A 15,125-nucleotide genomic window follows, 5' to 3' on the forward strand; every position below is an offset into this window, starting at 1 on the left:
CTGGATGAGCAAATTCCTAAACTCCCAGCTGATCCACTGTTCCACGACTGGGACGGAATCCGCATTGTTCCTCCTCAATCTTAGGTTCAACAATCGGCTGAAGTCTCCTCTCCAGCACCCTGGCATAAGCTTTCCCTGGTAGGCTGAGAAGTTTTAAAAAATGGGAACCACCACACCTGCCTGCCAATCCCTAGGTACCATCCCAGATGTCCACACAATGCTGAAAAGGCGTGTCAGCCATGACATCCCAACAACATCCAGAGCCTTCAGCATCTCAGGGTGAATCTCATCCAGCCCTGGCACCTTCTCACTTCAGAGCTCTTTGACTAACTCAGTGACCTCTGCCAGGGAAATGGGTGTCAACCCTCCCAAGTCCTCCGTCCCTCCCTCCTCCTTAGAGTACATGTTAGTCGGGTTTAGGAGTTCCTCAAAGTGTTCCTTCCACCGCTCGACTATGTTTCCTGGGCAAGGTAAACAGTTCCCCACCCCAGCCAACAACAGCCTGGACAAATCCCCGCTTTCCATGCCTGAGCCATTTTACGGTTTTCCAGAACCTCTTTGAGGCCAACCAAAAGTCCTTCTCCATGGCCTCCCCAAACTCCTCCCACACCCAGGTTTTTGCTTCCACAACCGCTGCCCCTGCAGTCCTTCTGGCCTGCCAGTACCTGTCAACTGAGTCCGGAGTTCCGTGGGCTAACCAATCCCGAAAAGCCTCCTTCAGCCTGCCGGCATCCACTAGGGGGTTCTAGGATTGCCACCCCAACAGGCACCAACAATCTTCCACCCACAGCTTACAGTGGCCGCCTCTGCAATGGAGGCCTTAAACAGGGTCAACTCGGACTCCATGTCTCTAGCCTCCTCCAGGATGTGGGAGAAGCTCCTCCGGAGGTGGTGATTAAAAATCTTCTGGACAAGGGTCTCCAACAAATGTTCCCAGTTCACCCTCACAATCCATTTGAGATTGCCAGGTCTATCTGTCAGTTTCCCACACCATCTGATCCAACTCACGACCAGGTGGTGATCGGTTGACAGCTCAGCTCCTCTCTTCATCCCAGTGTCTAAAACATACGGCCGCAGGTCTGATGATATGACAATAAAGTCGATCATCGACCTTTGGCCTAAGGTGCTCTTGTACACTTACAAACAACCTTATGTTCGAACATGGTGTTTGTTATGGCCAATCCATGACTAGCACAGAAGTCCAATAACAGAGCACCGCTCGGGTTCAGATCAGGCATTCCGTTCCTCCCAATCACTCCCCTCCAGGTATCTCCATCGTTACCAACATGGGCATTGAAGTTACCCAGCAGAACTATGGAGTCCCCAGGTGGCACCCCCTCCAGGGCCCCTCCTAGGGTCTCCAAGAAGGCCGAATACTCTGGATTGTTGTTCGGTGCATAAGCACAGACCACAGTCAGAGCTTTTCCCTCTGTAACGTGAAGTCGCAATGAGGCAACCCTCATCTACTGGGCTAAACTCCAAGATCGTAGCACCAAGCTGGGGGCTTGGGGAGTATACCTATACCGACTCGACACCTTTCACACTGAGCAACTCTCGAGAAGGAGAGAATCCAACCCCTGTCCAGGAGTTTGGTTCCAGAGCCAGAACAGTGTGTAGAGGTGAGCCCAACTATATCTAGCTGGTATCTCTCAACCTCACACATTAATTCTTGCTCCTTCCCCTCCAGTGAGGTCACATTCCATGTTCCAAAAGTCAGTTTCTGTAACCAAGGTCCAGTCCGCACAGGCCCCCACCTTCGTCTGCTACCTTTTGGGCATTTTCTTCTTGCTGGCCACATCATAGGGGAGTTTTGGATCGCTCTTCATTTGGCCTCTTGCCTGGGATCAATTTGCCAAGGGAGCCAATGCTCCAGACACCACAGCTCCCAGGGTCATTGGGGCATGCAAACCCCTCCACCACAATGAGGTGGCGATCCATGGAGGGGGAGGGAATTATCATTATGATAGTTTATATTTAACTCAGAATAATATTCTATGTATGTAATATATATTCAGAATAATGTCTATATATTATCAAACTTTAAATAATGAACCTTAAAAAAATCAACAGCAAGGAGCAGCATTTATTTATTTAGAATTGCCCTCTTAAACTCCATCCCCAATTTTCTCGAGTATGCGCGTTATAGGGCACCACTTGAATCATCAGCAGTGGTTGTAAGAAGAGCGCTGTGAACTTGACAACAACACAACAAGCTCGTGGACAAAAGGCGTTTAATGGGTGAAACCCTGAAAATTGTTTGAGATAAAAACATGTACTTGCTGTAACTGTACACTTGTCATCAATATCTTACCTTCTGTTCTCTTCTTATTAATGAAAGACAATTTATTTCCTTGTACTGTTCTCTTGGCCACATAGTCCGCGTAACATTTGAAAACTTTTGAACTCAACCCATCGCTAAACTCCGATACACCGTCATGCCGGTGAATTCAGAAAACCGGCGCCTCTTGTAGTGGAGAGAGCTCGCGTGCTCAAGGTTGCCAGATTGCACAACTAAAGCGTCACACTGGCAAAATATTTCCAAACAATGTAAGTGTAAAGATCTGATTGGGGATTTCAACTCTTGAAATCTGGCAACCCCAAACGTGTTGAAATTAAAGCCAATTACTTATCAAACGTAGATAATTTAATATTTTACTTGCATGATTAGTTCTAACTAGACTAATACATTACATAATGAATGTAAAAGGGATGGTAAGGTGGTTGGTGGTTTTACGAGGAGGATGGTTTTCGGTGTTTCTTGAAACAAGGAATCTCCTCTCATCCCCCCTCAACTAGGATGATCATACGTCCTCTTTTTCCCGGACATGTACTCTTTTTCGGACCTTAAAAAAGCGTCCGGCCGGGATTTCTAAACTTGCGAAAATGTCCGGGATTCGGCTTTAGTTGCATTATGATGTGCATCTGGTCTAATACTTAATTGTGTGTGCGTTCATATTTGCATTGCTTTAACCCCCTCTTTGTAAGTCCCGCCTTCTCGCACACCAGTTGGTCAATTATAAGACGCTTGCAGCAACTATTGGCCAAATTCCTGCCTGTCAATCTCTCCGCGAACACGCGAACGCTGTTATGTTCAGCATCAAACAACTGCTTGAGTGAAGCAGCACATGACAGCTGAGTGGAAACAATGCCAAAATGAAAGTGCAAATTTACAGAAGATTTGCACAAAAAATTCCCATGCTTTCATCCAGGTCGAGATCCGTGGGAAGCAGAATGTATGACATGTAAAGCTTGCACTTACGTGTCAGTTGCTAATAAAGGTGCAAGTGATTTAGAAGCACACATTAGCTCTGCGAAGCATAAAGGCTCAGCAAAAGGTGAAAGTTCATCAGGTGAATTAACGGACTACTTTTTGCGACCAGGTAAAATTGTTATTACATTGCTTCATTTTCCATGGCCATTCAAAATAATAGTAACAGTAAATGAAGGTACACTCATGGCATCAAATGTTTTATTCAAAATAATGTTGGAAATTTATAGATATACACATGTTATGCTAATAGAGTGTCTTTTTCACTGTATTAAAGTTTGCATTTATAGTAACACTGTTTTGAACCCTATTATTTCACCCCACCCCTAACAAAGTGTTGTCCCTGAACAATTCTTATGGTGAAGTCTCTCCCATTCATTTCCTATGGTGGATCAAATTTGACCCAGAACAACACAAGTGTTACTTTTTTGGTCACCAAAGCTTCAACTCATCAATTCCAGTCCATTTGTGTTTTGTGTGTGTGTGTTCAGATGGCAAAGGTAGGACAAGTAACCAAGTCTTGGAACACTCAGATGAAGGATACCATTTTTATTAAAGAAACCAAATGAAAATGGGTCCAAAATGACCTGAACAACACATGAGGGTTAAATCTGAATATACTGTATATGTATAAATTAATATCAACTTTTTATAAAAGCAGTTATTAAGATCAGCGTTATAAAGATCTGAATGAATCTTAAAGACTTTATGAAGAGAGTCGAATCAACACAGCTTGAAAATAACTGAAAAAGTGGGGTCTTCAGACTCCAACAGCTACAGCTTCAATCTTTAGGAAACACAAACATCACTGATTACACTCTGAAACAATGACATGCATTATCTGTATTACAGTAAGGTCAAGATTTACTGATTTGTGGTTTAATGACTTAATGACAATAGCACAGATGTATGCAGCTACTGCTCTATATCAACACAACGACACCAACGTCAATAAGAGTATACCATGAACCTGCAGAGGCATTGATTTTATAGTGCAGAGCCTCAGAATGGTCCAGCTTGTGGGGCAGTTCAAATGTCCTGATCTCACACAGCTCTCAAGTGTCTTTCCAAGCCAGAATCCCCACATTGATCTGGGTGACTGAATACGAGAATCACATACCTGTTGTTATAGAAAGAGAGATGTAGTAAGTGCATATAGTCAATGTATAAATAGGGTGACAGATGTTATGTGGATTATGTGAGGTGTTAATCTGTACCAGACGAGGAGCTGCTCTCACTAGAGCTGTTCCTGTGTCATCATCTACTCCTTCGGGAATGATTTGAAGAGTCCGGGAGGCTGGCAGGAAATGAGAGAAAGAACATTTAGGTACAATGAAAACACTGAAAAGAGCATTTATGTTTGTACAATACCAAAATGACCACAGATGTGTATGTGTTCTCCAAATCTGCTGCTGTACAACAACAAAAACACATGAAGGTGAACAACATGAACTGTTAAAAAGTCAATTTAAGAATTTAGTATTAGGTTTTCTCAAACTTACAGTAAATGTGATGGCATGCAAATTCATTGCGATTGCTCGGTGCTGTCCAGTGAGGACTGAATTTGACCTCACAGCTCACAGTCTGCACTTGTGATGCTGTCATCTCACAGGACCTGTGGTCATCCATGTCCTGACTGGTTGGGAGACTCTCACCTGGGACAGGAAACAGATGTATTAGGACCTGCTATGAGAAGGTATGGGTGATAGAAACATATTTAAACTACTGCAGAGATCAGAGGTGTTACTCACAGTGAGGGAGAGCAGCCTGTGCAGTCTGGCGGAGCTGAAGAAGTTCTCTCTTTGGATTGTCAGCTCCCTCCAGAATCACCGTCATCTGATTATTGAAGAGAATGAATATGCTTTAGTTAGAATATGAGCATTTTTAAATAAACAAATTGTGAAGAGATGATATATATTTCATTCTACTTTTTTAAATCTTATTCCTTTGAAAACAAAAGGATTATTTGTAACAAAGGAGACCAACATGTTTGGTAAATGAGAATAGGACATTGGCTCTGACCCTGTAGTCTGGAGATACCAGTGACACCAACATAAGTGGGAGCAGTGCTGAGCTCACAATGTCCAACAAGCTTTCAGAAATGAGTGGATGGAGACACTCACCTGTGGTAGAGACAGAGATATTGTATGTAAGGACTTCCTAAGTCAATAGTCAATAATGACAGAACCAAGTAATGATGGATGCAATGAGAATATGAAATGCTGAAATCTATTAGCCTTTCCTCTGTTGAAGTATCATTACAGGCTCTAAGTGAAAGAAAGAAGAGAAAGGTCAGTGAGTGGGCCAACTCACAGTGAGAGAGGACACCCACTGCAGCCTGTCGAGAGACGGGATGGAGCTGCATGAGCTGATTGGCAGGGGAGACATCGACATGGACCTTTAAAACACATAGAATAAAGTTCAGTTAGTTGCATCTCTTTGCAGACAACAAAACATTTACATGCTGTGCTGAACATTTTAATACTAGTGGCCCCTGAAATGCAACGAAGCCCAAAAAAATAAAGGAAATCACTAAAAACCTCTACAATGGTCAGTCATTATAATTTGTTGTAATGTATTTTAAAACATGTGTTATTGTGTCATATCTAACCCATGGGAAAATGTCCATAAACTGGCCAAAGGGCACAGCAGGCTGGCAGGAGGGCAAAACAGGGACTTGTGACTTATCACTACTGTCCTGGTGCTGAGAGAGTCCTCTCATTGTGTTGCCAGCACCCTCCGAATTCACCATCATCTGAGAGGTAAAGAGTGTTAATATGCTTAACTTAACATTCTGTTCAATGTGACATTTTCTTTTAGACACAAATACTGTGGATATGACATACTTTATTCTGCTTTTCCAAATGGATTCTTTACATAGGAGACCAAAATATGGTTTTGATTTTAAATATGTACAGTATATCTATACAGTATATATACGTACAGTACTGTGCAAAAGTTTTAGGCACTTGTGAAAAATGTTGCATAGTGAGGATGTCTTCAAAAATAATGCCATAAATAGTTTTCATTTATTAATTAGCATCACACAAAGTCCAGCAAACATAAAAAAGCTAAATCAATATTTGGTGTTACCACCTTTGCCTTCAAAATAGCACCCCACAAACTTTGCCGTTTCAGAGATACTCTGACCCAGTTGTCTGGCCATAACAATTTGGCCCTTGTCAAAGTTGCTCTGGTCTTTACTCCTGCCAATTCCTCCTGCATTCAACACGTTGGCAACGAGAACTGATTGTTGGCTTAACATCTAATCTACCTAGAACTTGACATGTGGCCATGTTAGGAGATGATCAATGTTATACGCTTCACCTGTGATTGGTCATAATGTTTTGGCTCATTGGTGTATTCACTGCCTGGCCAAAAAAAAAAAGTTGCCATTTGGATTTAAATAAGCAGGTACTTAAGAGCCTATGATTGGATCATTATTGCAGTGATTAATATGTTTCAGCTGGCAACAATCCTTTTAACCCTAACTGATGCAGTGTGTAGCTTCTTATTTCTCAAACAACCATGTCGGAAGATGTATCCCGTGGTTGTGGAAAAGATGTTACTGTGTTTCAGAAGGTGCAAATTATTGGCCTGCATCAAGGAAAGAAAACAACTAAGGAGATTGCTGAAATCACTGGAATTGGGTTAAGAACTGTCCAATGCATTATTAAAACCTGGAAGGACAGATGGTTAACAATCAGTTTCGTGGAAGAAATGTGGTCGGAAAAAAATCTCAAATGATCAGAGATCACTAAAACGCATGGTGAAGTCACATCGAAAAAATCAACAGTAGAACTCATGGCTGTGTTTAATAGTGAAAGTAAGAGCATTTCCACACGCACAATGCGACGAGATCTTACAGAATTGGGACTAAACAGCTGTGTGGCCACAAGAAAGCCACTTGTTAGTGAGGCTAATTGGAAAAAATAACTTCAATTTGCTAGAGAGCATAAAGATTGGACTGTGGAGCAATGGAAAAAGGTCATGTGGTCTGATGAGTCCAGATTTACTCTATTCCAAAGCGATGGGTGCATCAGGGTAAGAAGGGAAGCGCATGAAGCAATGCACCCATCATGCATAGTGCCCACTGTACAAGCCTCTGGAGGCAGTGTTATGATTTGGGGTTGATTCAATTGGTCAGGTCTAGGCCCAGCAACGTTGCGGCAATAAAATTAATTCAGCTGACTACCTGAATGTACTGAATGACCAGGTTATCCCATCAATAGGTTTTTTTCTTCCCTGACGGCACGGGCATATTTCAGGATGACAATGCCAAGATTCATCAGGTTCAAACTATGAAAGAGTTGTTCAGAGAGTATGAGGAATCATTTTCACACATGAATTGGCCACCACAGAGTCCTGACCTTAACCCCATTGAAAGTCTTTGGGATGTGCTGGAAAAGACTTTGCGAAGTGGTTCGACTCTCTCTAGTCATCAATACAAAATCTCAGCCAAAAATGAATGCAACTCTGGACGGAAATAAATGTTGTGAAGTTGCATAAGGTTGTCGAAACAATGCCACGAAGAATGTGTGCCGTGATCAAAGCTAATGGCGGTCCAACGAAATATTCGTTGTATAAAATTAGAGTATGCAACTTTTTTTTGTCCAGGCAGTATATATATACAGTGTGTATATATATATATATATATATATATATACTCACCGACCACTTTATTGGCTACACCTGTACACCTACCTATTCATGCAAACAGTTTTAATTTTTTTTAAATTCTTTTTTTTATTTTTATTTTTCACTTTAAGAGTGATCATGTGATTCAAAGTTGAAGGAAAACTGGCATGATATCCCTAAAATTCACCATCATTGTGTTTAAAAACCTGTTGAGGTAAAGCTATGTTGAGTTTTGAATGTAAACTCACCGACCACTTTATTAGGAACACCTGTACATCTACTTATTCGTGCGATTATCTAATCATCCAATCATGTGGCAGCAGTGCAATGCATAAAATCATGCAGATATGGAATATTTGTATTTGTTTAAGAGTTTGATGACATGATCACTGACCCTGTTGTCCAGAGACACTGGAAACATCAGCATATGTGGTGGCAGTGCTGAGCTCACAATATCTAACAGGGTAGCACAAATGAGTGGGTGGAGACTCTCACCTGTGGTAGTAAAGGCAATAATGATTAAATCATGATAGAACCAATGAATGATGGGTGTAATGACACTGGAAATATAAAATGCTGAAATCTATTAGCCTTTCTTCTGTTGACACATCATTTACAGGATTTGAGGGAAAGAAGGAAGAGAAAAGCCAGAGAGTGGAACTACTCACCCTGAGAGGGGACACCCCATGCAGCATGTCGAGGACTGAGATGGAGTTGCATGAACTGGCTGGTGAGGGAGAAAGCAATACGGTTCTGGACCTGTGAAACACATAAAAAAAGTTCTTCTAATTGCATCCCTTTGCTAATATATATACACCGATTAGCCACAACATTAAAACAAGCTGCCTAATATTGTGTAGGTCCCCCTTGTGCCACCAAAACAGTTACAGAAATACTCAAACCAGCCCGTCTGGCACCAACAATCATCCATGTGATTATCTAATCCGGCAATCATGTGGCAGCAGTGCAGTGCATAAAATCACGCAGATATGGGTCAGGAGCTTCAGTTAATGTTCACATCAACCATCAGAATGGGGAACAAATGTGATCTCAGTGATTTGGACCGTGGCATGATTGTTGGTGCCAGATGGGCTGGTTTGAGTATTTCTGTAACTGCTGATCTCCTGGGATTTTCAGCACAACAGTCTCTAGAATTTACTCAGAATGGTGCCAAAAACAAAAAACATCCAGTGAGTGTCAGTTCTGTGGACGGAAATGCTTTGTTGATGAGAGAGGTCAACAGAGGATGGCCAGACTGGTGCTAACTGACAAAGTCTACGTTAACTCAGATAATCACACTGTACATTGTGCTGAGAAGAATAACATCTCAGAATGTAAGCCATATATATACAGTATATACATACAGTATATATATATATATATATATATATATATATATATATATATATATATATATATATATATATATATATATTCTTCTAATGGCATCCCTTTGCTAAAATATATATATTTATATTTATTTATAATATATATATATATATATATATATATATATATATATATATATATATATATATCAATGGCTCCTAAAAATGTAAGCAAGCCAAAAAACAAAAACAAAACAAAAAAAAAATTAAACATGCAAGCATTTTAAGTAAGGAATAATTGACGACGGATCTTGAATTATTGAAAAATAATGCACACCCGGGGTGGTAATGTGGTCACGAAGCGGAGTAACGTTTGTCAACCAACCAGAATCAAGCATTCAACAGCTCACTGGTATAATTTGTTTCAATGCATTTTGTACATGTTATTGTGGCATGTCTGACCTGTGTAATGTCCATGAAGTGGCCAGAGGGCACAGCAGGATGGCAGGGGTGCAGGACAGGGACTGGCAACTCATCGCTGCTGTCCTGGTTGCCAGGTTGGGTCTCCTGCTCTCTGCATCTGGACAGAACAACACGCAGTGCCCTGCCACCAACCACAGAGCCATTCATCTCTTCCACAGCTTTAGTGGCAGCTGCACGGGTGGAGAAGCTTACAAAGCCAAAACCTTTGCTTCGGCCACCCTCCCTCACCACCTGAACAGAGAAGAGTCAACATGTTATGACTGAGGGATGTGACGTTCTCTTCAAACACATCACTTTGAGAAATAACCATCATACCCGGGCATATAGAATGGTTCCAAATGGTGAGAACACACTATGCAGCTGCTCATCACTCAGCCTGTATGGCAGGCTAGAGATGTAAACACTAACCCCCTGTATTGAGATTCACAGGTCAAATTAGTCTACACAGTCACATTTCAACACTGACTGAATAACTGATAACTGATAATAAAGGCTTTGAGATGGATACCAGGTGTTGGTTCTCATTGCGCTCTGCCTGACGCTTCTCAAAGGGTCTAAAGTGGCAGATGGACCTTTAAAAAATAAAAAATAAAAATGTTATTGTGGCTCAACTCTGGTTGCTTCAGTGTGTCCATGTGAAGTTTGAAACATTTCATTTAGCATCAACAAACTATATTCAGCAGAATGTTTCAAACGACAAACACGAAAAGAAACAGACAGGGTACTTTAAAGGGATAGTTCACCCAAAAATGAAAATTCTCTCATCATTTACACTCATCCCATCCCAGATGTGTATGACTTTATTTCATCTGCTGAACACAAACAAATAATTCTAGAAGAATATCTTAGCTTTGTAGGTCCATACAGTGCAAGTGAATGAGTACCAAAATTTTGAAGCTCGAAAAGGCATACTGTATAAAGTCAGCATAAAAGTAATCCATTAGACTCCAGTGGTTAAATCCATGTCTTCAAAAGTGATATGATAAGTGTGGGTGAGAATCAGATCAATATTTAAGCCCTTTTTACTATCAATCTCCACTTTCACTTTCATTTTCACATTCTTCTTGTTTGGTTTTTGGTGATTTGCATTCTTCAAGCAAATCGCCACCTACTGAGCAGGGAGGAGAATTTATTGTAAAACCCACACCCTCATTTATCCTATCGTTTCTGAAGACATTGATTTAACCACTAGAGTCTTATGAATTAGTTTTATGCTGCCTTTATGTGATTTTTGGAACTTTTGGTCACCATTCACTTGCATTGAAATTAAATATTCTTCTAAAAATCTTCATTTGTGTTCAACAGAAGACAGAAAGTCATACACATCTGGGATGGCATGAGGGTAAATGATGAGAGAATTTAAATTTTTGGGTGAACTATTCCTTTAAGTACAAATTTATATTATTAACAGCACAAGGATCTAAATATTGGATCACACTTACACTATTTGGTTATTCAGTAACATGCCATTCAATGTCATTATGGCCCTCTCGGCAGCCTCGTAGGTGGTGTAGTGTACGAAGCCATAACCTTTAGAGCCGTTCTCATCACTGATCACCTTTATGATCATAACATGAAATTCACACATACACATCAAACTGCTGTCATAAAGGTTGACAAACATTTGCCATGAATACAAATTGTGCCGAACTAAACTCAATACCTTGCAGGACAAGATGTTTCCAAATGCTGAGAACATGTCATACAAGGCAAAGTTATCAATGCTCCTGGCCAGCCCCTTAATATAAATGTTGCCAATGCCACTCTTTCTCAATGAGGAGTCCCGTTGAGACCACATGATCCTCATTGGCCTTCCCATCAGGTCTGCAAACATTAACTTGTCCAAGGCATGAACAGCTGAAAAAAAGTTTATGGTTTATGGTGCACTGTAAAATAGTTTTGTCAGGTAACCTAAAAATTTGCATATGGTGACATCTAAATCAAATGGTTTTATTCAAGTCAGCATTATTTAATATGACCAATAGTTAATTAATCAACAACTAAACATATTCACTTTTTACAGTAAGTGTGAAAAGGATTAAAGCAAATGCTATAACTAACACAATCAATATATGACAGGTTGTTTGAAGCTCTCCTCTTTACACCACATTTGTAATATTTCAGGCTGCAACCAACCAATCTGCTTAAAGCAAAAACAGCAGGTTTCACTATATCTGATTAACACCCAAAAACAACATCTCTAAGTTCACTTACCATCAGCCTGGTGGACAAAATTAATAAAAGCGTATCCAAGGGAGCACAATGTCTCCCTGTCCCTGCACACCCGTATGGATTGGATGGAGCCGAACGGGATGAACCTCCACTGCAGAATAACTTCTGTAACCTCCGGATGAAGGTCACCGACGAAGAGAGATGCCATCTGAACGCCGGAGATGATTCTTCTTCTGTTTGTCCAACGATGTATCGACGATACTTTGTTAGAAGATTTTTTTGTCGCTTTTTTATTTTATTGTTTTTTGCCAAGAAGTGACTCTTGAGATGTGTAGTGAAATCAATCCGATGATGGAATGTCATTTTTTTTTATTATTTCAAATATAAACAGTTTAAACAATTACGTAACTCTTTCTTAACATTTTGAAAGATCGCTCTCTTGTCATGTAGGACAATTAGAAAAATGTGTAAGAAATTCTTTTTTTACAAAAAAATCGACAAATCGAACATTAAAATGAATTAATATACAGATTATTGTTTTACAGTTAGACGCATGCATGCAGCATGCAGTTATTATTATTGTTGTTGTTATTATTATTATTTCCGAATATTATTAGGCCTACAATATTTCTGAAGGTCTGCATGCCCATGATGGGTATTGAACAGCAACTTTCTACAGAGTGTGTAAGGGTGCGTCACATTCATTTAATAATAATAATAATAATAATAATATAATAATAATAATAATAATAATAATAATAATTTGTTTTAATTAATAAATAAACAAATAATAAAAACAAATTTTATTTTTAAATAATTACAAAAATGTATTCATTAATTAAAGTGTTTTTTTTTTTTTTTTTGTTTTTTTTTTACTTAAACAGATACGTTTTAAACCGATCGTTAGTTAAAGGAATAGTTCACCTAAAAATGGAAATTCCCTCATCATTTACTCTATGCCATCCCAGATGTGTATGACTTTCTTTCTTCTGCTGAACACAAATTAGTTTTTTAGAAGAATGGACCCTTTTCACATATCCGGTTTGGAGAGCGGAAGTAGACGCATAGCAGGGTAAATTTGAATGTTGGTGAATGGGAGACACAGCAAATTAAATTTTTGCTTTCACGTATGCTCCAACAGCAAAAGAAAAGAATACAACATACCATACCTCTTCTGCCATACATTCCCTTGCATCTGTATATAACAGATTGTATTTGTATATTGTACACACACACACACACACACACACACACACACACACACACACACATACATACATACATACATACATACATATATATATATATATATATATATATATATATATATAGTCTTATTGTGTATTTCTATATATACTTATATTTTCTATTGACTTTTTATTTTTATTCTTTTTTTTATTTTTTATTATTATCTCTGTCTTGCTGTATTGTTTGTGCACTGGAAGCTTCTGTCACCAAGACAAATTCCTTGTATGTACTTGGCAATAAAGCTCATTCTGATTCTGAATTTTCTGTTACCCCCTCAGCAGCTGTGTTAGAAGCCTCATCGCAGCTGTGGCACATGTAACTGATTTTGTACAACTTATTCCAGGGTAATATAATACAAAGTACAATGTTATAAATTGTAAATACTAAATATTTAAAAAATTGGAAATATAAAAAAGTTCGCTAAATTTACGTTGTTAAAGAAAGTGGAAACGTGCCGTAACAGGTATGTAAAAACTGAATGTTGACCAAAATTTTGAACCTCCAAAAAGCACATAAAGGCAGTGTAAAGGCAATTTATATGACTCCAGTGGTTAAATCCAAGTCTTCAGAAGCTATATAATATGTGTGGGTGAGAAACAGATCAACATTTAAGTCATTTTGTTTACTATGAATTCTCCTTCCCTGCCCAGTAGGTCGCGATATGCATGAAGAATGCGAATCGCCAAAAACAAATGAAGAAGAATGTGAAAGTGAAAGTGGAGATACATAGTAAAAAGGGACTTAAAGGTGCACTCAGTAACTTTTGTCTTTGTGTCATCTCGGACTTACACTGACACCTAGTCGCTTGGATGCAGCATTATTTAAAATCAATAGTTTTCATTGTAGAAATGTAGTATTCACAGTCAGCCATGATTACTTTAATCAATGAGTGAAAGTGTCAAATAACAGGACGGTTACTGAGATTAAGCGAGTAGTATTCGGCTGGTCATGTGATTCTAACATGGCAGCCCCCATGTGCGGACCCTCTCCATGTAGAATAAAACAGCTTTTATAAGGTTACTGATATGACTGGAGTCTTCATTTTAATGTGAGTGTTCATGATTTCCTACATATATAGCAAAATTACAATTCATGAGTGCACCTTTAAAGTGGAGATTGATAGTGAAAAAGGATTAAGTATTGATCTGTGACTTACAAAGCTGAGAAATTCTTCTAAAAATCTTTATTTGTGTTCATCAGAGGAAGAAATGGACATACACATCTGGGATGGCATGAAGGCGAGTAAAGGATTAGAGAATTTTCATTTTTGGGTGAACTATCCCTTTAATGTACAATCAAATAGCTTTAAGGAAATGTAAATGAAAGCCTACATGGAATATTTGAACTTCATTTGAAATTAATTAATTTGTCGCACCACAGGACTATTTAAGTGAACTGCAAAAAATAAAATAATAAAAAATAAATAAAATATTTCCTGAAAGCTAGGCTAATAAAAATTGTGAAAAAATTGTAAAAACTTCACTTACAGCAGCTAAAATATATATAGGCCTACTTTCACACACACACACACACAAACACATACACACTCACTCTTTCTCTCTCTCTCTCTCTCTCTATATATATACATATAGGGTGAATATGGGTAAAGTGGGAGAAAGAAAACACAAACAAATATAAATAATTAAATCTTTTTCTTAACAAATGCGATATGCGTTGTAGATCACAAATGCTGTGCACCAGAAAATCAATTATTTAATTTAATCATTTTGTCTTGCCCTTTTCTAAGCTCTTTAGTTAAGGCCATGAAAGCAGATAGTGGACTCCATGACCGTGTACCAACCGGCGACGGTTGCTAGGGGAAAATTTGCACCAAACAGTGACAGACAAAAATTAGTTTTGACTGACATTTGTTTTACCCTATCACCTCAGAGATAACGTATGCGATGACCAATCACAACGCTTCTCTCAGTCAGCTTGTCCCGCCTGCCCGCTTGAGACCGCCCAGTCGAAAATATTCATGTAAGATT

General features: G+C 39.2%; 1 protein-coding gene across 1 annotated transcript; it reads right to left on the reverse strand.

The window, feature by feature from the left end:
* Positions 1–4,028: 4,028 nt before the first annotated feature.
* LOC127409949 (polyadenylate-binding protein 1-like) lies at positions 4,029–12,097 on the reverse strand. The gene is made up of 16 exons (XM_051644941.1): positions 11,932–12,097; positions 11,381–11,574; positions 11,160–11,275; positions 10,226–10,289; positions 10,033–10,128; positions 9,697–9,948; positions 8,575–8,665; positions 8,301–8,401; positions 5,880–6,023; positions 5,582–5,666; positions 5,291–5,391; positions 5,020–5,104; positions 4,771–4,923; positions 4,640–4,680; positions 4,317–4,388; positions 4,029–4,055 (listed from the first exon to the last, which is right to left on the reverse strand). The coding sequence occupies exons 1-16, from the start codon at positions 12,095–12,097 to the stop codon at positions 4,029–4,031; spliced, it is 1,788 nt and encodes a 595-aa protein (XP_051500901.1).
* Between the last annotated feature and the right edge of the window lie 3,028 nt (positions 12,098–15,125).

This window comes from Myxocyprinus asiaticus, chromosome 19 (assembly GCF_019703515.2).
Source record: "Myxocyprinus asiaticus isolate MX2 ecotype Aquarium Trade chromosome 19, UBuf_Myxa_2, whole genome shotgun sequence".
Classification (NCBI taxonomy): Eukaryota; Metazoa; Chordata; class Actinopteri; order Cypriniformes; family Catostomidae; genus Myxocyprinus; species Myxocyprinus asiaticus.